General features: G+C 46.2%; 1 protein-coding gene across 2 annotated transcripts in view; it reads right to left on the reverse strand.

Moving 5' to 3' along the window:
• Window positions 1-362: 362 nt before the first annotated feature.
• The window catches only part of FAM120C (family with sequence similarity 120 member C), a 36,426-nt gene continuing 12,579 nt past the window's right edge, over window positions 363-24,209 (reverse strand). Inside the window, exons 4-16 of one of the 2 annotated variants that reach the window (XM_077283912.1) lie at window positions 19,790-19,918; window positions 11,378-11,480; window positions 11,220-11,302; window positions 6,824-7,107; window positions 6,458-6,731; window positions 6,011-6,182; window positions 3,891-4,140; window positions 3,686-3,800; window positions 3,394-3,603; window positions 3,107-3,308; window positions 2,893-3,007; window positions 2,745-2,808; window positions 363-836 (exon numbers count right to left, since the gene is read on the reverse strand). In XM_077283912.1, the coding sequence (XP_077140027.1) occupies window positions 612-836; window positions 2,745-2,808; window positions 2,893-3,007; window positions 3,107-3,308; window positions 3,394-3,603; window positions 3,686-3,800; window positions 3,891-4,140; window positions 6,011-6,182; window positions 6,458-6,731; window positions 6,824-7,107; window positions 11,220-11,302; window positions 11,378-11,480; window positions 19,790-19,918 (2,226 nt within the window). In that variant the 3' untranslated portion in view covers window positions 363-611. Of the gene's footprint in view, window positions 837-2,744; window positions 2,809-2,892; window positions 3,032-3,106; window positions 3,309-3,393; window positions 3,604-3,685; window positions 3,801-3,890; window positions 4,141-6,010; window positions 6,183-6,457; window positions 6,732-6,823; window positions 7,108-11,219; window positions 11,303-11,377; window positions 11,481-19,789; window positions 19,919-24,209 lie in introns of both variants that reach the window. The other variant, XM_077283911.1, reaches the window with a different exon arrangement.

Below are 24,209 nucleotides of genomic sequence, written 5' to 3' on the forward strand. Positions count from 1 at the left end.
ATATATATGTACATATAAAAAATAATATTAATAAAATTCTGACAAAAAGTCCCACATTTATCTACAGGATTGGGTCGTCTGGCAGGAGGATTCGGGAGGAGGCGAGTGTCTGGAGGGAGGTGCAGGTTTCCCTGCTTAATACTGAGAATCGGTCAGTACAGATTTTGTTATTTTCTGGAAACTTAGCTGTGCTTCTTCAGAGTAGTAATCTGTGCCGTTTCTGTCACTCGTGACGCCTCATTTATTTATTTATTTTTATTTCTATATTGCAACTCATTCCTTCTATGGCCAGGAACAACTAGCAGCATTGCAATATCCGTCAGCCATGACTCATTGCTTCTGGACCAATTTTTTTTTTTTTTAAAGTCCGATTACTTGTGTCAGGAAACGGGATGGCACGGATTCGGCATATTTCAGAGATGTGAAAATAATGGATGCGGACAGCACGCGACAATCAGAGCACCATAGAAGATTTTGGTTAACAATGTGTTCAGAGGGATCACTTGCAATTATATTGCAGTATTTTTTTTTGTTTTTGGGTGTTGGTGTCTCTGTACCTCCCTAAGACACTCTCCTCCTCCGCCGGGTTGCCCTGTATTTTCCTGCTCTGCTCACTCCTCCTTCTGGAGGGCTGTTGGACCCAACTTTTCGTCGCGGCAGTTATCGCCGCCTTCGCTGGTCATTCCTGTGTAGTGAGAGGTGTTGCCATTGCTGCAAGGCTCGCTGCATTCCCGGGGTAAGGCACATGCTACGGTTTGAGGGCTGGATTCTTCCTCGGTGACTGTGTTTCCGCTGGTCCCATTCACGTGGGACGGGCTACGACTGTCGGTCGATCCCTAGGGTAAAATAAAAACGGGTGACCCTAAAGGCAGGATGAGAAGTTTCCTCCTCGGACACAAATATAATATATATATGGGGTCTCTGTGCTCACTGGCATCCATCATAATATACAATAGCTTTATGATGATGGGCTGACCTCCTGGGATGCTGAGACCCCCCTAAGAGACATCGTTAACAGCGAGGGAAGCCTCCCATCATCTATTCCGTGGCGTCCATACTTGATGTTATAGGTAAGAAGAGGAGGTCTGAAAATACCATTAATTTCCCTTGGCCAAAAAATCATAATAAAGGTATTTTCCGATTTAAAAAAAAAAAAAAAACATGCTCAGCTGCCAAAGTGTGCTCCCTGGGTCCAAAACTTTGCTGCTGCTAACAGTGTCTGTCATAATCTGCAGCCAATCAGTGGCTCTAAGAAGATTTTTGGCAGAGCCGTTGAGCATAGTGATTGGCTGCAGTGAAGTCAGTGCTGTAAATGATGAGACACCGGCGGAAAATCAGTGATGGACCCGAGGAGGTGCATAAAGATTAACCCCTTCACCCCCGAAGCTTTTTCCGTTTTTCGCTCCCCTCCTTTCCAGAGCCATAACTTTTTTATTTTTCCGTCAATATGGCCATGTGAGAGCTTATTTTTTGCGGGACGAGATGTACTTTTGAACAATACCATTAGTTTTACCATGCCGTGTAACAGAAAACGGGAAAAAGTGCAATCTCACACTTGTTTTTTGTTCAGCTTTTTTGCTAGGTTCACCAAATGATAAAACTAACCTGCCATTATGATTCTCCAGGTCATTACGAGTTCATAGACACCTAACATGAGTAGGTTATTTTTTATCTAAGTGGTGAAAAAAAATTCCAAAGTTTGCTAAAAAAAAATTGCGCGATTTTCCGATACCCGTAGCATCTCCAATTTCCGTGATCTGGGGTCAGGTCAGGGCTTATTTTTTGCGTGCCAAGCTGGTGTTTTTAATGATACCATTTTGGTGTAGATACGTTCTTTTGATCGCCCGTTTTGCATTTTAATTCAATGTCGCGGCGACCAAAAAAATGTAATTTTGGCGTTTTGATTTTTTTTTCTCGCTACGCCATTTAGCGGTCAGGTTAATCCTTTGTTTTTATTGATAGATCGGGCGATTCTGAAAGCGGCGATACCAAATATGTGTGTTTGATTTTTTTTTTGTTTTATTTTGATTGGGGCGAAAAGGGGGTGATTTGAACTTTTAAATATTTTTTATTTTTTTTAATATTTTTAAACACTTTTTTTTTTAAATTTTGGCATGCTTCAATAGCCTCCATAGGAGGCTAGAAGCATGCACAACTCGATCGCCCCTGCTACATAGAGGTGAAATACAGATCACCTCTATGTAGCTGAAATGCAGGTGTGCTGTGAACGCCGACCACAGGGTGGCGCTCAAAGCAATCGGCCATCAACAACCATAGAGGTCTCAAGGAGACCTCTGGTTGTTATGGCAATGCGCTGATGACCCCCGATCCGCGCGGCCGGGAGCGCTAGTTAAATGCCGCTGTCAGCGCTTGACGGCGGCATTTAACTAGTTAATGGGCCCGGGCGGATCGCGATTCCGCTCGCGCTCATTGCGCACACATGTCAGCTGTACAAAACAGCTGACATGTCGCGGCTTTGAGGTGGGCTCACCACCGGAGCCCACCTCAAAGCTGGGGATCGGCCAGCTGACGTACTATTCCGTCAGCTGGCAGAAAGGGGTTAAAAACAGACTGCAGCCCGGGGAAAGAGGGGTTTTCCGAAATAGGTAAACTCCTTTACCTCTGAAGAATATTCCGATTATGTCTGCAAGTTGCAGTCCTGCACTGCAGGTACACCCCACCTCTGATACGTTACAGCGGCAGATACGCGCCCTCTATAGCTCGTCCGTGCTGTCAATTCTTACCTGTTTGTTCACTTTTTTGTTGTTTTTTGTCACTTTATTAACAGAGTTGTTATCTCTTCCACGTCTGAAAACAGAAACAAAAAAAAACCAAAGTGACCATAATAGTGGAAACTATAGATCACAAGTGAGAAAGTGATTGTACACTCACCCTTTTCCTGGACCTCCAACAGAGACCACTTGCATGCCGAAAGCTCCCCGGCCTCGGGAGGGTTTGCTGCCAGCCCACTGACCTACCACCATGCCCGCGATTTCCAGCTTGCCTCCTTGTGGAGGAATAGGATGAACTCCTGCATTGGAGAAAAAAAAAGTTACGAACAAAAAAAATACAGGGGACTTTGTGCTAAAAGGTATCAAATACTCACCAGAAAAGCCTCTATTTCTTCCAGGCGGAGGTGGTGGCATAGAACCCATGGCTCTAGGGTACAGCGGCACGGGGTAAAACGGTGGCATCATAGGCGGCATGAATGGTGGCGGTGGAAGAAGTGGTGGAGGAGGTTGGCGATTAAGATTGATCCCCTCTAAGATGCTCTGTCTCATCTTCTCCACTTTGGCTGCCTGCTCTGCCTGCAGAAGGCAATTATCGGATCAAAGCCATGATGACGCCACCTGACTGTGCCAATCCAAGAAGCAAGGAAATACGACTACTTACCTGGCCGTCGCACAGTTCGATTAACGGGACTTTCTCGCGGCCGGCTCGGATTAGCTTGCTCTGGAAAAGCTTCCCGTCAAAGTAAATCCAAGGGCAGCAATGCTCCCAGGGTACGGGCTGGCCGCAGGCGTCATTGGCAAAAAGTGCAGTGTCCACCCCACTCATGAAAAGAGCTGCCAGCTGCACTCCACGGGCATCCAGCTTTTCAATCTGCTCAGTGAATCAACACCAGCTAATTATTTCTAAACCTAAAGACGTGCACTTTTATTAGGATTTCCCATCCGTCTCTTACCTTCAGCTCTTGGAGTTGGTCGGGTTCATAAAGCTGAGAAGATACGGCTTGGGCTAAGAAGGCGTCCAGCTCATGCCTCAGTAATATCCGTCCTCCGGGCCACTGCATCATGTACCTGTGAGCAAAAAGAGGCTGTGACTCCTGCATGTCCAGCAGACCACCGACTGCTCCAACACTAGGCAATCAGAAGACCCCCACTCCTCACCGCAGCACACAGCACATCAGGAGGAGATGGGTGGGCACGTTGGCTGGATTTAGCATGCTGGGGGTATCCGACTTCATGCACGCCAAGAAAGCTCGCATCCTGCGGTTCTTGTCTTCTACAGCTTTGCCCAGCCATAATTTCTTCAAATTAGGACAGGTCCATTCTCTAAAGGTCAACGCTGACACCAGCTCTGGTGTTTGAGGAGACTTTCCTTTATAGGCGGACCATTCCTTGATGATCACTGGTGGAACTAGGGAGAAAAAAAAACAGCATATAATTCGCGACATGTACGTGCATCCTGCCATTTTCTGCCTTTATATCAGCCTTTCACTCATGTGGATGATTCACTTTCACAGCATACATAGCTAATAGCTTCAAAACGCAGCATACAATCCAGGGGTCCGGTTGGGTTGCACCTTTTCTAGGTCCTGTGTTGCGGCGTTGCTGTTTGTTTTGCAGTCCTGCACTTAAAGAGTTATTCCCACCTTCATAGATAGATATATTCCTGGATATAGCTCGTAAATATAAGCATTTTAGCAATTTACTTCTTATTAAAATATGTAGCAGTTCTTGAGATATTAACACTTCTGTGTTGTTTACAGCTCGTTGTCTGGGAAACCGACCACCGCTGCTATCTTGTAAAGAAAGCACTGCAAGGGATTGGGAGGTAACATCGCGCTCCAGCTTCAAAACACTGCTTACAAGTTAAATAGAAAAGAGCTTGTAAGCATGGCACATGTTTTGCTGTCTGGCAACAGTGGTCGGTCTCCAAGGCAACAAGAGGTCGACAAAAGAAAAGTGTTAATATCTAAAGTAAAATACCGCCACAAATAAAAAATGGCGCATTAATGTCACAACTAAAACAATTCCTTTGCTACTGAACCTAAATATATATAAAAAATATATCTAAAATCTAAAATAGCAGAGTAACGCAATGGAGGACCATGCATGCATCAAGTAATACAATGAGGTATACAAGGCATCTTACAAAGGCTTGTAAAGTGCCAGGTGCATGTATGTATTCTACTGGATGTACTTATAAAGTCTGCATTATATGCCATATATAGAATGCATATATGCACCTGGCACTTAAAAAGCCTTTGTAAAATACTTTGTATACCTCATTGTATTACTTGATGCATGTATGGTCCTCCATTGCGTTACTCTGGTTTTTTAGATACATTTTTTTTTATATATATTTGGATTCAATAATAAAGGCATTGTTTTAGTTGAGACATTGATGCGCCATTTGTTTTTGTTTTTTTGGTGCTATTATTTACGTTAGATGTGTCTATAACACTCAATGGTATACATACTGTATATGCTCATTATCTTGTTGGTCTAATATCTAAAGAAAGGCTCAAATTTTTAATAAGCACTCAATTGCAAAAGCTCTTTTATTTACAAGTTGTACCTGATAATACCCATACATGAAGATGGGCATAACCCTTTAAAGGGGTATCGCCTATATACTACTGAGTTTTTGGCTGTTTCTGTTAAAGCGATAAACTTTGAATGGAGTAGCAGGGTGCATTGCTTGAATAGCCCTCCATTCAAACTACTAGCCATGACCCAGAGGCTGGGAGGCATTGGAGACCCCCAATAACATAGCACTTTATTTCCTATCTAGTGGATACATGCGTCAGGCTGGAAAATGAACTGAATGTGAGTACCAAGCACCTCATGTAGGCTGCACCTATAGATGCCAAATATGCTGGGGTCCTTATACTGTCACTTTGAAGCCACTTCTACAGCCACCCGGGACTGCACCACAGAGGCCCGGATGCTTTTATGGTCAACACAATCCTTTAAACTATAGTCACCCCTGATTGAATATCCAGTGACGGGTGGACAGCAAACGGCACAAACAGCAGGCAGAAATATCCTTAGGAAGATTAGATAAGGCAGCTTAGCAGAACAAAGGATTTGTGTAGAGCACGCGGAAAATGATCAGAGACCGGAAGTAAACAAGTGTCATACAGCGCCGCTGGTTTATTCCCTGAGCTATCATTTAATTAGCCTATTAAATGTTGGTAAAAGTGGAGAAACCCCATCCACGTCAGGACACAAAGCCAGAACATAGAAAACGGCCATAAAAAACAGGCAGGTTAATGGCTCACCGTCCACAGGCAGGCGACGGCGCATGGCGAGTCGCTCCAGGCGCCTCTGGGTCTCAGCAAGGCTGAAAAGGACTCCGTACACATACTGGCGAGCTGGGCGGAAGAGGATGGCCGCAGGTGGAAGGTCAGGATTGCACTCGTCCTCTATGCAAACAGGCAGTTTTATCTCGCCCTATGGGGTGAGGGAATAAAAGACATCAGAAGAAGGAGATTACTGTAGCCTGACCCCCTGACAAAGCTTTTTAGTCCTCTTAGGGGGCTTTAGCCTTATAATTGTTTCATCACTTGTACTATATATTGTAATATTTCAGTAAATCTCAAGCTAAGCACAAATATGGCAGTGATGGGGGTTTTATTATGTCCCCAGCTGCAGCCCGCAATAACGTTGTGGAGGCTGTTGGGTGTAGGAATGGACGAATGTAAGAGCACCCCTTTTGTATGTCTTACCTTAGTAAGCACATGGTAAATGTATGGATACATAAGACCACGGCGATGTCTATGTTCGGCCACCCGTAAGACTTCGGGGGCCACTGGAGGTAGAGGTGGGGTGGTGATGTCCATGTGGTTCCTTGTAGCCATGGACAGCAATGATGGAATCTCGTTGTGCCCCATGTTCTGGCCAGTCTCTCCACCTCCTGCCTGATGGCCCCAGTTTTGTGAGAGCTTGTCACCAGAGGATTCCTCCCAGTTCGTCTTATGCTGACGAGTATCTGTCACATGACTGCACAAAGGAAAAATAAAAAGCTTAACGCAAAATTCCCATACGTGAGGTTGACCATGAAAGATGCACGTCCCCCGACAGTGGTGACTTACTTGGATGCGGCGCCGTTTTGGTCTTCATCAGAAGAAGAGGAGGGGGACGATTCCTGGCCTGATGAAGTGCAAGGCTTCAAAGATAAGGAATTGGGGAACTTGGAAGCTGTCGTGTCGTACGGCAGGGACCAGCCAGAAAACGGGCCACTTTTTAGCAGGTTGTCATCGTGGAAGTGAGACAAGTCGCCCATGTGGTGAGGAGGAAACACAAACCCAGAATTGGGGCCCGGAGGAAACGGATGGTGCTGATACTGCAGCTTTGGATGCATCTGGTGGTGTCCAAACTACAAAAGAAAACAAATTTTATTTATTATCTTAACTACTTAGACTGATAGCCACCACAGAGAATTCAGTGAACAAAGGTCCGAAAGAATATTAGATTGCAACAAATATATTTATTAATACAGAAAGTCAATTGACAGAGGACATGGCTAAAAAGTGACAGGCAATGCCACACATACCTACAAAGGCGGTAATAGACAACATGATACCCCTGGAGTAATAATTGAGTATAGACATATAACTGCCCAAATACATCGTATCAGCACAAAAAATCACATACCTAGTGGTACACAGCAGGGGTACACAGCAGGGGCACACGCAGTCTCCCACCCTCCCCGACGTGCGTTTCGGAAGTTCTCCTTCCTTCCTCAGGGGGCATGTGGCAATGAGCGCTGGTGAACATTTATAATTCCCTAATCCGGAAGTGTGCGCCGGCCACTCACAATTTTTTTGTGTTCAAGGGGTCTTTCTACCTACAGCTCCAGGGGACCGCCATGGGGGCAGCCTTTGCGCCTGCCTATGCTGGCCTCTTCCTGGGGGCTCTGGGAGAGGGACCTCTTCTTGTCCGATGAACAGGGGTTGATGGACCGTGTCCCATTCTGGACACGGTATATTGACGATATCTTCTTCATCTGGCAAGGCATGCCCATCGACCTCGGGCAACTAAACTGTACTTTGAACAAGAATGACCTTAACATACATCTAACTTTCTGTCATAGTGGTGAATCCCTGGACTTCTAAGGCTACGTTCACATTAGCGGCGGGCGCCGCATGCGTCATGCGCCCCTGTATTTAACATGGGGGCGCATGGACATGCGTCGCACTTGCGTTTTGCGTCGCTGCGGCGCCCGCGTCCGGGCGCAGAGGACGCAGCAAGTTGCATTTTTGCTGCGTCCAAATTCAATTAAAAAAAGGACGCATGTGGCGCAAAACGCAGCGTTGTGCATGCGTTTTGCTGCGTTTTTGTTTGCGTTGTGCGCTGCGGCGCCGACGCTGCGGCGCACAACGCAAATGTGAACGTAGCCTTAGATGTCACTATCAGGCGGGATCATTCCGGTGCTTTGCAGACTGATATTTTTAGGAAGGAGACATCAACTAATACCTTACTCTACGCTTCGTCTGGACATCCCAGACATATGATTCGCTCAGTGCCGGTGGGACAATTCCTTCGTCTCCGTCGGATTTGTTCCTATGATAGTGACTTCGAGTTCAGGGCAGATGAATTAAGGCAGCGTTTTATAGCACGTGGCTATAGTCGTAGGATGGTTAAGGCTGCTTACCATCGAGCAAGGCATGCCTCAAGACATGATTTGCTATATAACACTGAGTCTAAAAGAAAATCTAAGATGGATGACAAAGTGAGGTTTGTCACTACTTACAGCTCCCAGTCCGATAGGGTTCACTCTATTCTGGAGCAGGCATGGCCGATTCTTAGGGTTGACCCTATTTTAAAGAAATGTATTCCATCTAAACCCTCTATGTCTTTTAGATGCGCCAAAAATTTGAGGGACCACCTTGTCTCCAGCCATTACCCTGAACGACTTGTGCCCACCTTCCTGGATAATTTTAGAATGAGAGGTGGTTGCGTTCCATGTGGCAGATGTGTCGCCTGTCCCAATATTGATCAGTGCAATAGTTTTACTAATTCTGACAGCACAAGGTCTTTTGAAATTCGCCAACGTATCACATGCACTACTAGGTATGTGATATATTATGCTACGTGACCTTGCGGCCTCATCTATGTTGGACTGACAACACGCCAACTGAAGGTCCGCACTAGGGAACACGTATTGGGTATTCAGGCGGCGGCTGGCCACATGGACGCTTCCACCCTCAAGACGATACCACAGCATTTTAAAAATTTTCACAATTGTGACAGTACTCTGTTAAGGATACGTGGTATCGATGCGTTGAAAATTAACATCAGAGGTGGTGGGTTATCTAAGCGTTTGGCGAGACTGGAGACAAGGTGGATTTGGACTCTGAATACGGTACACCCCTGTGGCCTAAATGAGTGTTTGTCATTTTCCCCTTTTCTGGAGTCCCCTGGGTGATGTGTACCAATCTGTGCGGTCTTTTCCACATATATGTTGTTTCATTTTATTCGTTTTTAATTGTATTTTATATATCTGTATTCTAGTGACACTTGTTGCCTTTATTGGATGTGATGAGTACGTTGGGAAGAGAAGATTTTCAAGTCACAGAACTGTTATAACATCATATGTCTATGTGGCCTGTTCATATGGGTTATGTATAGGGGGTTTGTGATATTGATGTTCTATATATATATATATATATTGGCTTTATTGGCGTTCATTTTTTCTAATGTTGCAGTATGAATTTATGTATGGGGCATCTATTTGTATGGATTTACATTAATTGGGCATCAAAATATTTGATATGTATAATGTTTATACTAGTTGGTGACTGTAATTTTCCATTTGATACATATTATTCTGTACTTATTCTGAATCTAGTTGCCCATACTTATATTTATGTATCATGATATGCCTTATTTATTTATTATATCTGTACATTGGTTATGCGTCTCTTATAATCAATTATCCTCCCTATATACCCCCATTTGTATGTATATGAATTTCGGGCTGTTTGCCCATAATTAAGATGGCCGCCGGAGTGCGTTGGTCATCTGACTGCATCCTGCCCTACCCGCTGACTCCGCCCACAATCTGATGCGTTGATCACATGGGGCCCCATGTGATCTTGCGTCGGCGGTCAGGGCGACGCTGAGGGGTGGGCGGCGTGGTGCTCATTGGCCGGCGCACACTTCCGGATTAGGGAATTATAAATGTTCACCAGCGCTCATTGCCACATGCCCCCGAAACGTGCGTCGGGGAGGACGGGAGACTGCGTGTGCCCCTGCTGTGTACCACTAGGTATGTGATTTTTTTGTGCTGATACGATGTATTTGGGCAGTTATATGTCTATACTCAATTATTACTCCAGGGGTATCATGTTGTCTATTACCGCCTTTGTATGTATGTGTGGCATTGCCTGTCACTTTTTAGCCATGTCCTCTGTCAATTCACTTTCTGTATTAATAAATATATTTGTTGCAATCTAATATTCTTTCGGACCTTTGTTCACTAAATTCTCTGTGGTGGCTCTCAATTTGATTTCAGTGGGTCTTCAATAGTTTATTATAGTTGCTATGGGATATATACTTATAGTGAATATTTATATTGAACATGTTGTATTCCCATAGCTATATGTGTTCCTCTGTTTGTTTACTTAGACTGATAGTCCACATTTTACTCTGCAGTGACGTTCTAAAATGTCACTGCAGAGTAAGCAGCTGCAGGAAAAGCTGTCAAGTCACAGCCGGACTCCCCATAGAGAAGGCAGAGATGGTTTATTACCATGTCTGTCTTTCTGATTGCTTTACACACAGTGCTAAACAAATACATTTTACAAGGGCTTAAAGTGCTTCCTCCTCAGGATCCAGCGATCATGAGATCATCAGATGCCGAGAGAAAGCAGGAACTACAAGGTCCTAGCAGACCCACATCAGCTCTGATGTTCTGATACCAGTTACAGGGAATATCAGTGATAAAAATAAATTGATCTAAATGCTGAAATGCCCCCTTAAAGGTCTTTTTTATGAAACAATAAAAAAGAGGGAAATAAAAAAAACAAACAAAAAAACACATGTCCGATAAATAATAAAATAATTGTTAGGTAAAGGAGGAACACAAATGAAAAGACATTTCTAATAATGTGAAAAAAAAACAAAGGTTTTTTTCCATATATTTTCCCCAGGTATCCCCCAAAAAAGCCCAAAATTATTTGAGTATCTGAATAAAAAAATATGTTTAGAGCTCTTATAAGCACAAGTACGAAAAAAAAATAATATGGGACTGGTCAGGAAACGGCAGAAAATGGCTCGGTGCTGATCTGATTAAGAATGATTCTTCAGGTTGGCGGAAATCAATTATAAATGATATTTTTCATAAATATCCACAAGTAATAAGGGGCATTCGGCATACAGTAAAGAGCGCCTTCTCAAATAATGGACAACCCCTTTAACAACAAATCACAGTATGTTATGTTATATAAAACACGAGCAGATGACGTGCAGGGAGGAAACGCTCACCATTGGTTTGCCCATATGTACTCCGCCCATTTGGTTGTGTGGTAGAGGAGGAACGCCAAACTGATTAGGTCCATATCCTGCAACTAAGGAAAGCAGGAGCTCAGCAGTCTGACCCTGCGATAAGTACTGAAAACACCCTTGACTCCCGACATACTCACCAATGAAAGGAGAAGGACTGAGCTGAGGGGGGCGCAGCTTGGTAGCGACTGAATAATACTCCACGGCTTTTTTAAATCGTTCAATCTTATCTTCTGTCCGGGACTAAAATGCAAAATAAATATCTGTCCAAGAACACAGCTAACATTTCTGGGTTGCGTGACATGTTCATTGCTTGTTCCTCTCTAATAAATACTACATTTCCCATGATGCCTTTGCAGTCTCAGTGTCACTTATATGACGTTTATACAGCGGTCTCAGTGTCTCCTATATGTGTATACAGCAGTCCCAGTTTATCCTATGTGATGTATATGCAGAAGTCTCTGTGTATCCTATGTGATGTATAAACAACAGTTTTAATGTCTCCTGAGTAATATATACAGCAGTCTCAATGTATCCTATGTGATGTGTATATAGCAGTCTCAGTGTATGTTATGTGATCCTTATAAAAAGTCTCAGAGTTTCCTATGATTTATAAACAGTAGTGTCAGTGTATCGAATGTGATGTATACAGCAGTATCAGAGTATCCTATGTGATGTAAATATATATACAGCAGTCTCAGTGTATCTTATGTGATGTAAATATATATACAGCAGTCTCAGTGTACCTTATGTCCTAATGTGTCCTATGTGATGTATATACGTATATACAAGTCTCAGTGTGTCCCATGTGATGCATATACAGCAGTCTCAGTGTATCCTTTGTCATGAATATACAGTAGTCTCAGTGTATCCTATGTGATGAATATACATTAGTCTCAGTGTATCCTATGTGATGAATAAGGAGATTTTTGTGTACTCACCGTAAAATCCTTTTCTCCGAGCCAATCATTGGGGGACACAGGGCCATGGGTGTTATGCTGCTGCCACTAGGTGTACACTAAGTAAACACAGAAAGAATAGCTCCTCCCCTGCAGTATACACCCTCCTGCTGGCTCTCAGTGAACCAGTTCGGTAACAAAGCAGTAGGAGCTTAATATTTAACAAGGATGAACTATGCCAAAACCAAGTTAACTCAAAAAAACCCCCCAAAGCCATAGGCTAACAGGGTGGGTGCTGTGTCCCCCAATGATTGGCTCGGAGAAAAGGATTTTACGGTGAGTACACAAAAATCTCCTTTTCTCCTACACCTCATTGGGGAACACAGGACCATGGGACGTCCTAAAGCAGTCCCTGGGTGGGAAACAATTAACTGCAATTGCTGCTTGTACCCACAAGTTACAGATGCGGCACAGCCGCCTGCAAAATTCGTCTGCCGACGGTCGCATCTGCCGAGGCCTGAGAGTGAATATGGTAATGTTTTGTAAAGGTATGCAGGCTGGACCAAGTCACAGCCTTACAAACTTGTGCTGCCGAAGCTTGGTGCCAGATGGCCCAAGACGCACCCACTGACCGAGTGGAGTGAGCCTTAATCCCTGCTGGGACAGGAAGACCTCTGACTCGGTAGGACTCTTGAATAGCCGAATGAATCCATTTGTTTGTTGTCGCCTTGGAAGCGGGAAACCCTTTCCTCGGTCCTTCCGGGAGCACGAATAGGGCATCTGACCTGCGGAAAGACACTGTCCGCGAGATGTATCTCCTAAGAGCTCTCACTAACTCCAGTGTGTGAAGGGCCTTCTCGATGCGATGGACTGGTGCCGGACAAATTGACGGTAAGACAATCTCCTCATTGAGATGAAAAGAGGATACAACTTTCGGTAGAAAAGAGGGAGATGTCCTCAAAACCACCTTATCCTGATGAAAATTCAGGAACGGAACTTGATAGGACAGAGCCGCCAGCTCAGAGACTCGTCTAATAGAGGTGACCGCAACTAGAAAAGCAACTTTCCATGAAAGAAGAGACAGGGAAACCTCCTGTAGAGATTCGAAAGGAGCCTGTTGCAAAACTCCGAGGACCAGATTAAGATCCCATGGTTCCAACGGCATCCTATAGGGGGGCGCCCAATGGGAGACTCCCTGAATAAACGTCTTGACCTGTAATCTGTTGGCAATCCTGCGTTGGAAGAGGACAGGGCTGAGATCTGCCCCTGGAAAGAACTAAGGGCGAGACCCAAGTCCAAACCAGTTTGTAAAAACTCGAGAATGGAAAGGATGGAAAAATGTAGAGGAGAACGTCCTCGGTCACTACACCAAGAAAAGAAAGTCTTCCAAGTGCGATGATAGATACGCATAGACGTAGGCTTTCTAGCGCTGATCATGGTAGCTATGACTTCTGGAGAGAAACCTGCCTGGGTTAGGACCCAGGACTCAACGACCATGCCGTCAAACACAGGGCCTCTGAGTTCTGGTGGTAAAAGGGGCATGAGATAGCAGATCTGCGCGAATCGGTAATCGCCAGGGAACGTCGGCAACTAGTTGAAGTAGTTCCGCGTACCACGCCCGGCGCAGCCAATCTGGCACAATCAGGATTACCGGTACCCTCTCCGCTCTTATTTTCTTGATGACTCTCGGCAGGAGAGGAAGCGGAGGAAATATGTACGGAAGCCGAAAATGATGCCACGTGAGTACAAGAGCGTCTGCCCCGGATCGTGGGACCGAGCCATGAAGTCGGGAACCTTGGAGTTCAGCCGTGAGGCCATCAGATCCACGTCCGGGGATCCCCAACGACAGCAGATCTGGTGGAAAATCTCCAGATGGAGAGACCACTCCCCAGAGCCGAGGCATTGCCGACTGAGGAAGTCTGCCTCCCAATTGTCCACTCCCGAGATGTGAACCGCAGAGATCATTGAGCGGTTTTCCTCGGCCCATCGGAGAATGTGGCCTACCTCTGTCATGGCCGCCCTGCTGCGGGTTCCCCCTTGGCGGTTGATGTATGCCACTGCAGTGGTGTTGTCAGACTGAATCCTGATTGGGCGACCTGCTAGGAAGGGATGGAACTGGAGAAGTGCCAGCCTGATCGCCCGGATTTCCAAGATGTTGATTGGAATGCGTGATTCCTGGGAGGACCAGCGGCCCTGAGCAGTGTGATGAAGGAACACCGCTCCCCAGCCTAGAAGACTGGCGTCTGTTGTCACAACCAGCCAGTGTACTGGAAGAAAAGACTTCCCTTGATTCAGAGAGGATTTCAATGTCCACCACCTGAGAGACTGTCTGACTCGCTGGGGAAGGAGGAACCGACGGTCTAGGGAGAACAGGTTCCTGTCCCAAACAGCCAGGAGGGCATGCAGTAGGGGACGGAGGTGTAGTTGGGCAAATGGAACCGCCTCTATAGCTGCTACCATCCTGCCGAGGACTACTGAAGCGCAGAGAGTGAGAGCGAGACTGAGAGAGTTTCTGAGCTTCTCGCTGTAAGACTGAGATCTTTTCCGGGGGAAGAAGAAACAACCCCCGGGACGAGTCGAGTATCATTCCTAGAAAGGAAATTAGCTGAGCCAGTACTGGTGAAGATTTTTTGAAGTTTATCTTCCAACCCAGGCGAGAAAAGGTATCTATTGTGATGGCCACGGCTTCCTTGCAGGAGCGGAAAGAGGGGCCTTTGATGAGGATATCGTCTAAATAAGGGAGCGCCACCATTCATCGGGTGTGGAGTATGGCCACGGCAGCCGCCATGACCTTGGTGAATACCCTGGGAGCAGTGGCGAGGCCGAAGGGCAGAGCAATGAATTGGAAGTGATCTTCCTGAACTGCGAAGCAAAGAACCCTTTGGTGAGAAGGTAAAATAGGAATGTGGAGGTATGCGTCCTGGATGTCTATAGACGCCAGGAACTCACCTTTTTCCATGGAGGCGATGACAGAACGAAGCGATTCCATCCGGAACCGTCGCACCCTGACGAACTTGTTCAGCAGTTTTAGGTCCAGTATGGGCCGTACTGTAAAGTCCTTCTTTGGAACAACGAAGAGGTTTGAATAAAAACCTTGAAACCTTTCGTTTTGAGGGACCGGAATAATAACTCTGTCTTTTCTCAGAGAGCTTATAGCTTTGAAAAACTCTGATGCTTTTGCCCTGGGAGAGGAAGACAGGAAAAAACGGTTTGGAGGACGAGATAAGAGATCTATCTTGTATCCGGAGGACACTAGACCGCAGACCCACTTGTCGTGAACGACCGAGAGCCACGCGGCACTGAAGGAAGCAGGCGGCCGCCTACTTTGAGGGTGTCCCCTGGATACCGCAGTGAGTCATTGTGTGGAAGGTCTGCCCGTTCTGGCGCCTCTGGATCCCGGCTGCCTTGGCCTGCCTCTCCATGAAGGGGAAGGCTTAAAAGAGGCCTGTGCACCTCTGTCTCCACGTTGTGTCCGGCTGGAACCGGGAGATGTGGAAGTAGAGGACCAGTTTGAGTTGTAACGAAAAAATAGGGACCGAGCCTGTGGTTGCGGGTTCCGAAAGGGCCGAGAGGGTCTTTGTTGTGGAAGAAATTTTACTCTTCCCTCCAGTGGCATCAGAAATTAACTGGTCGAGCTTTTCGCCAAAAAGGCGACTGCTCTGATATGGGAGAGAAGTCAATGACTTTTTAGAAGTAGAATCCGCATGCCAGTCCCTGAGCCATAAGGACCTCCGGGTGGTGATGGCATTGGCTGCTGCTTGAGAAGCGCAGTCAGCGGCATCCAGGGATGCGGTCACTCTCCAGCTCTGGCTATCTGAGTAGCGAGGTCTGCTATCTCGGGGGGAAGATTGGTATCCAGTACTGCTGAAGACAAGACCTCAGTCCAGTGGGTCATAGCCTTAGCCACCCATGCAGCGGCAAAAGATGGAAAGAGTGCGGCCGCTGAGGCTTCAAAAGCTGAACGCGCCAATTGTCGATCTGACGATCGGTTGGATTTTTAATAGGCACCCTCCGAGGAGGATAAACAGATTTTGTAGCCAGGCGCGATACCGGAGGATCTACTGGGGGAGATTGTGACCAATCACCCATCCCTTGTAGATTGTGAGCCTTCGGGGGCAGGGTCCTCACTCCTCCTGCACCAGTTATGACTTGTATTGTTTAAGATTATTGTACTTGTTTTTATTATGTATACCCCTCCTCACATGTAAAGCGCCATGGAATAAATGGCGCTATAACAATAAATAATAATAATAATAATAATCTTTTCTTAGATCCTGGGTAAAGGGATATTTGGACTCCATGGGCTTCTGCCATGTGAATCGTTTATCTGGATGGATCCTGTGAGATTCAACAATTTGCTTAAACTCGGGATGAGTGGCGAACACTCTGTGAGCTCGTTTGGTCCTCTTAAAGGACACGGCATGATCTGTTTTAGATAAGGGTTCCTCCTCAAGTCTCAAAGCCTTATTCACTGACTCAATTAGAGAGTCTAGAGTCTCCTGATCGTGATGAAATTCCTGATCTAGGGACATGTCAGAATCGTCCTCTGAAACAGGTTCTCTACTAGCCCCAATGGAAGGGGAGCGAGAAATGGAGCTCTCAGAACCCGAAAACCGGTGATGGTCTGGGGATATGGCATGAGTCCTTTTCCTGGAAGAGTGAGAACTCCTTGGCAAGGTACGACCCCTGGAGTACGAGAGGTTCTGACCATCGGAAGCGTCGTCCGTATTAGTGCCCTGGTTAGAGGAAGGGTTTCAGAACGAGTCTAACGCTTTCGCCAGGGATGCCATAGACCGGGAAAGGGAGGTAGCCCACTCAGTATCAGCAACAGGTGGTTTCTGAGCCGTCACCGGTTCACAAGCTGTGCATAATGCAGTATTGTGACCCCGGGGCAATGATACCTTACAAGAGGTACATGCAGCGAAAAATACAGTGTGGGTTTTCCCAGACTTTTTGTGAGGCTTTGGTTGAGACATAGTAAAGCCTGGAGGAAAGCGCTTAATAGCAGGGGAAGGGTTAAGCTATGCTTCTGCAGCTTACCCAGGTCCTCTGTATTGAGTCCCCAGGGCAGGTCCGCAGTGTAGGCAGAGAAAAACGCTAGTCCTGAGGGCTGTGATAGGAAACACTGGAGCAGTGCTGCAGCATCAGGGCTGTGGGTGTCCCAAAATGGCCGACGAGACCAGGAAGTGGGAGCTCATCACAGGGAACGAGAAGTGCCAGGAAAAGTGGGCGGGGCTAACTGCCGGTGAGCGTGGCTAAAACTCCAGCCTGTATTGAGGGAATTTTTTTTTTTTTTAACTTCTCTGTGGTTGCGGCCTGCAGCGCCGCGACCGCTATTACCGCCAATATTAGCTGCACTCCTTCGTGGGGTTGCCGCACTACGGACCACCCACGGACACAGGCTTAAGGTGCGGACCTCCCATACCCCGGGGACCAGGACCCCCCAGCGCCTCGGCCTCCGCAGTGTACTCACGGTAGATGCGGTGGGCTGGTGCTCAATCCACCGTCGCCATAGTCAGGGAGGGGGTGGAGAGCTTCTGCCGCCATGCGTCATCCGCTATATCAGTGGTGATGCAGAGGGGGGCTGCACGGATGCCATATATATCATGTCCGGCTATGCACCTGGCTCCAGGAGAGGTAGATGGAGGGCTACTCCATGTGGTCGCCTGCTATGGAGGGGGGAGATCGGAACACGAAGGAACCGTCGCCTGTAAGGTGAACTCAGGGCTGGCATCCAACGTTGCAGGAAAGGATACGGGAGGGACGCTCCACGTACTTGCCTGTTGATGGTTCGGGGGAGATCGGAACCTAGAAAGGATCCGTCGCCCCCATTCGCTCCGTTAAGGAAAAATAGAATAAAAAATAAAAAAGCTAAAATAAAAATGGTGGGGTCTGAAAGCAGACCCAAGTGCCTCCTACAGACACTAAGCAAGAACTGGTTCACTGAGAGCCAGCAGGAGGGTGTATACTGCAGGGGAGGAGCTATTCTTTCTGTGTTTACTTAGTGTCCTCCTAGTGGCAGCAGCATAACACCCATGGTCCTGTGTCCCCCAATGAGGCATAGGAGAAATATAGTAGTCTTAGGGTATTTTATGTGGTGTATATTCAGCAGTCTCAGGGTATCTTATATGATATACATAGAAGTCTCAGGGTATCCTATGTGATTTATATACAGCAGTCTTAGTGTATCCTATGTGATAATAATCTTTATTTTTATATAGCGCTAACATATTCCGCAGCGCTTTACACTTTTGCACACATTATCATCGCAGTCTCCAATGGGGCTCACAATCTAAATATGATGTATATATATAATTGTCAATGTATCCTATCATATCGTATGTGATGTATACAGCAGTCTCGGTGTATCCTATGTGATGTAAATATATATTCAGCAGTCTCAGTGTATGTTATGTGATGTATATAGAAGTCTCAGTATATCCTATGTGTTGTATATACAGCAGTCTCAGTGTATCCCTGATATATACAGCAGTCTCAGTGTATCTTATGTATATAAAGCAGTGTCACTGTATCCTATGCTATGTATATAATGCAGTCTCAGTGCAACCTATACAGCAGTCTCAGTGTGTCTTACGTAATGTATATACAGCAGTCTCAGTGTGTCCTGTATATACAGCAATCTCAGTGTGTCATACATGATGTATATACAGCAGTCTCAGTGTATCCTACGTGATGTATATACAGCAGTCTCAGTGTATCCTATGTGATGCATATATAGCAGTGTCACTATCTTAAGTGATGTATATATAGCAGTGTTACTGCATCCTATGTTTTGTATATACTACAGTCTCAGTATACCTTGTGATGTATATACATCAGTCGCAGTGTCTCCTGTTATGTTTGTACAGTGGTCTGTATACACAGTGTCAATGTGTCCTACGTAATGTATATACAGTAGTCTCAGTTCGTCTTACACGATGTATACATCAGTCTCAGTGTATACTATGCGATGCAGCTATGGCTGGTGTCTCCCCTATTTGTGATGTTTTTCTTCCTCTCATCTCTTGCAAGCAGGAGGCAAGGGAGACAGACTAAATCTGCATCAAATAAAATAATTCCGATAGAATAGACAACAATCTGTGTAAGTCAGTGGAGATTTATAACCTTAACTTACAACTGTATAGACAGAGCTATTATATCACTCCTCTCTCATCATACTTGCCAACTGTCTTTGAGATTTCTGGGCTAAAAGGCGACAGGGTTTATGCAACCTCCACCTAAACTTAACTGTTCTTTGGTGGGCTGGGGCAGGACCGGTGGCCATACATAGTCGTCCAGCCTAGGAACCCATAACAGTTGGCAAGTATGTCTTATACATAGCATAAATTATAACTTCAGCCGCATGGGAAACATCTACAGAAACATGGAGGGTGGAGCTGGTGGGGTGGAGGAGCAGTCCGAGACTGACCTTCAGGCTACACAGAACGTGTACTGGACAGGTAGTCAGACGACATCATACGACACAAGTGCTTATAATAAAAGGGGGGAAATATATGGCTGCCACTGAGCCGACACGATAGATTCCACAGCTAGAAAACTGTGGGTGAGTTACCTTCATGTTTGCAACATGGAATTTCTTAATATTTCTCATAAAAGGACATGATTTCCTTTGCCGTCTGATTTCCTACTCACCTGCGAGTGTCTGAATATCTCCTTCCCCACAGCATCAAGATTAGAGGCGTCTTTAATAGTTGCCACATACTCGGAGACGGCTTTTATAACCACATCACAAGGTGGCAGGACAAGCTGGTGAGCGCGGACCTGCAAGTAGGTCCACATTAGATCATACAAGGAGAACGGACTTAATATGGTCTTTCCAGGTGCTGGCTTGGCAATCAGCGGGCCGCTGCCATAAATGTTTTACCTTAAAGGGGTTTTCCCAGGATAATAAATCCTTCCTATGTAAAAGACCTTGCAAAAGAAAAACACTTTTTTTCCAAAAACAAATTATTTCCAAAAATGGTAACTTTTTATATATCTTGATGACTGGTCTTCCTTTCCTCTTTGTTTCTAATCTCATATTTCAACCACCCCCAGACTTCTTCTGCTGCGACCAAGCATGCTCAGATGATATCTCAGTTCAGCAGAGACTTCACATAACCCCGTGCATAGGTCCAGGCAGACCATGGTGGTCTCTCGGTGTGAGCAGAGCATGCACTGGCAATCATAATGCCGCGATGTGCCAATCTAAGCATTTATAGTGCAGTCAGGCAGAAGCTCAGAACGTTGCCCTCTGCCTGCCTCATATTATCGCCCCAATTAGCCCATCGCGGTGTCATGACTGCTGCTCAAAACTGTACACTGAGCATGCTCGGCCCACACTGTGAGACCACCGTGGTCTGCCTAGTCCCACTCAATGGGTTATTTGCCGCCACTTTGGAGACTCCTCTAATGAATGTTATCGCTACGAAGAATACCACTTTCCCAGAGATCCACCAAGGCTACTGTGTGCCCCCAATGTGATAAATCTGGTTATAAGCAAATAGGAAGACCAGTGATCAGGACATATGAGGGAGCCTGACAAATTTATATTAAGAAAATAAATTGAATTTGATTGGAAAAAAGTTTTAACGTTTCCAAAATCATTTACATAGGAAGGATTTAATATCCTGGTAAAACTCCTATAAAGGATCCCGACTGGGAAAAGGGGAACTACAGGCTGCAGGAAAGTAGAAAATAGGGATTTTTGTGTACTCACCGTAAAATCCTTTTCTCCGAGCCATTCATTGGGGGACACAGACCATGGGTGTATGCTGCTGCCACCAGGAGGCTGACACTAAGTATTACAAAGAAAGTTAGCTCCTCTCCTGCAGTATACACCCCTCTGCTGGCTCCCAGCTAACCAGTTCGGTGCAAAAGCAGTAGGAGATCAATAACAACATATAAGCGTATAGCATGTCACATTATATATGAGAGTATAACATATCAAATGATAAAAACAAATACAACTAATAATAGGGAGGGAGCTGTGTCCCCCAATGAATGGCTCGGAGAAAAGGATTTTACGGTGAGTACACAAAAATCCCTATTTCTCCTTCGCCTCATTGGGGGACACAGACCATGGGACGTCCCAAAGCAGTCCCTGGGTGGGGACAACATCAGATCAGGCCGTGTAACCGCTACTTACAAGTGCGCCAAGGCGGCCTGCAAAGTCCGCCTGCCCAGATTCACATCTGTGGAAGTGTGTGAATTATAGTGCTTCAAGAATGCATGCGGACTGGAGGAATTCGCAAGCTTGCGGTCGTGCTTGCCGACGCCTGGTGCCTAGAGCCCTGAGACAGGGAGATAGGCTGACATCTAGCACGGAAGGACTCCTGGATGGTGAAAAGAATCCACCAGGCTAACGTGGCCGATGAACGCGGCTAAACCCTTCCTGTAACCGTCGGGAAGCCTACTTACCATCGAGAAGCCCAAGCAAAGTGTCCAACCTTCGGAAGGACGCCGTCCTCGATACGTACCCACTTGGAGCACTCACTTCTTCCGGATTATGGAGAACCCATTCCGTTGTGTGGACTGGAGCCAAAAGAGATGAGAGGACAATGCCCCTGCAACAGTGGGAATACAAAACTACCTTGGCAACGAGGGAAGGGGCTGGCTTGAGGGCAACAATGCATTGATGGTAATAAGGAAAAAAGACTGAAAGGAACAGAGTGGCAAGCTCTGAAGACTCATCAGGATGACAAGAACGCAGAGAAAAAAGGGGAGTGACGTTCCCTGATAGTAAAGTCTTTCTGGATCGAAAAAGGAGTCTACTGTAAGATCCCCAGGACCATTAAGGTCCCCCAGATCTAACGGTACGCGGTAGGGAAGAACTACAGGTGAAGGCTCCCTGCGAGAAGGTACATATTTCCAGTTTTGACGAAAAAAGACGGAGAAATACTAGTACCGCAAGCGAGAAAACCTGACATGGTCAGTGCGGGTCTCCCGGGATCACTGGGGGCCTTTTCTGCTTCCAAAAAGATCTCAGACGTAGTGGAAGAGGAGTTATGGAAATTGGTACCGTGGAAGAAACGGAGCATGCACTGCGATGGACTTGGATCTTGAAGACAAACCATGAACTGGAGTACATAGGCGTTCAGCTTGGACGCCATCCGACCTACATCTGGAGTACTCCAGTGAAGGCAGATGTGAAGGAAGACTTCCGAGTGAAGTTCCCACTCACTTGAGGAGAAAACCCTGACGGCTGAATATGTCAGCCGCCCAGTGTTCTACTCCAGGGACATGTACTGTTGAGATCACCGAATGATAGATCTCGGCCCATCAGAGAGTGCGAGGTACCTCGGCCATGGCGCTTGACTGTGGGTACCTGCGAGATGATTGACGTATGGCACAGCCGTGGCATTATCCAAATTGAAGACGGATGGTTGACCCGCCTAAGGGCAGTGGACCTGCTGTAGGATTAGCCGTACTGTTCGGGTCCCCAGAGAAATGATCGGGAGAAGAAGACGGGCATTGGTATCCCTAATAACCATTGGACCAGAAGAAGGCTCTGGATGAGGAAGGAGCTTAGAGACTACCTTTTGAAAGCCTGATTGACTTGCTGAAAACGAGCGGAGCAAAAGAAAACTACTTCCGTTTTCGTCTTATTGCTCAGAACCCTCCTAGCTAATTGAATGAACCGAGGGAATGAGAGATCAAGTGCACAAGCTCCGTGTTGAAGGGCCACGACCTTGACTCGAGAGAGAGAATTACCATCCTTCTTGTGCAGGATCATCGTCAAAGAGGATCTGCTGGGCTGGGAATGAGGAAAAAAACTTGTCTAAGTTTAGCTGCTAGCCCCAGTGAGAGGGTATTGCAAGTGATATAGACGACTTAGCGTAGTCCTTGTAGAGCGGCTAGAAAGTCGACCGAGTAGGGCAGGACGACCATGTTTCTAGGGTGCAAGAAGCACATGACAACTGCTATGAGCGTTGCGACCACTGTGGTGCGGTAGCCAGGCTGGAGGGCAAGGTCGTGACTTGAAAATGCTGTTCGCGAATGGAAAGGAGAAGAGATAATTGTAGAGGGGAAAAAAGTAGACATGTGAGGGTAAGAAAACCGAATGTCGATGGATGTCAGAAAACTCCACTTTTTTTTTTTTTTTTTTTTTTTGTTGAAGTAATGGCTGAGCGGAGGAACTGCATCTGAAAAAGGAGGGCCTTGTCAAAGGTTGTTAGAAGTTTGAGGTCCAGGAATGATCATAGTTTTCATTTTCTCCTTCGTGAAACCAAGATCCCTTAGATCTAGACTGTCCAGGACAATGGTTCTACTGCTGGATGGGTCTGTAGAAAAAATACGATCCCTTGTTAGTCTCCCGCTCAGAAGATTTGATTTGAATTGAAGTAGATAAGGTCTGACCAGGAGACTATTGGTCAAGCAACATCATGTGGCGCTAAAGGGTAGAGCGCTGAACCCGAAGCCACAAGACGGAACGAACCAGATTTGCTATCCGACCGTCTGTGGTTTTTTTAATTGATGATACATCGGGCAGGGATACTGGTAGGTATACCTCAAGAAATTCCACCTGGTTAGACTGCCAAGTGGCAGAATGCGGGGCTGCAACCAGCAGGCCTCTTGCCATCTTCGTGCAGAGTAGAAAATTAGGAACCTTCGATCCACCATTCTGTTAACAGGGACGTGGAGAGGAATCGTCCGCTTTCTTGCATCATCCCCTAAATTGATACAAAGGGGGGTGCTCGGATGCCAAAGATGTGTGCCTCTGTACATCCCCAGAGTTGAGGTCCCCGGGTGGACAGGGCAGGTTGTTTGGCATTAGGCCTGGATGCAGAAGAGGATACATGGAGGCGACACTGCATGTGTTCGTCTGTTGAAGATGTGGGGGGAATCGGTGCCCTTAAAAGGACCCGTCGCCCATAAAAATCAGACCAGGTATGGCAACATACTTAGCGGCTTCTGTCCAGTGAATTGCTCGTCGATTTGTTGATGGTATAAATAGGAGAGTCCCTCCTTTTCTGAAGCTCTTGCAATCCAAGGCAATATGCGATCCATATTCAGCGTTGTTCTCAACAAATCATGGGGGAGAGATTAGGAAATGAAAACTTCCGTTTTGCAG

The sequence above is a fragment of the Ranitomeya variabilis genome, chromosome 2, assembly GCF_051348905.1.
Source record: "Ranitomeya variabilis isolate aRanVar5 chromosome 2, aRanVar5.hap1, whole genome shotgun sequence".
Taxonomy (NCBI): Eukaryota; Metazoa; Chordata; class Amphibia; order Anura; family Dendrobatidae; genus Ranitomeya; species Ranitomeya variabilis.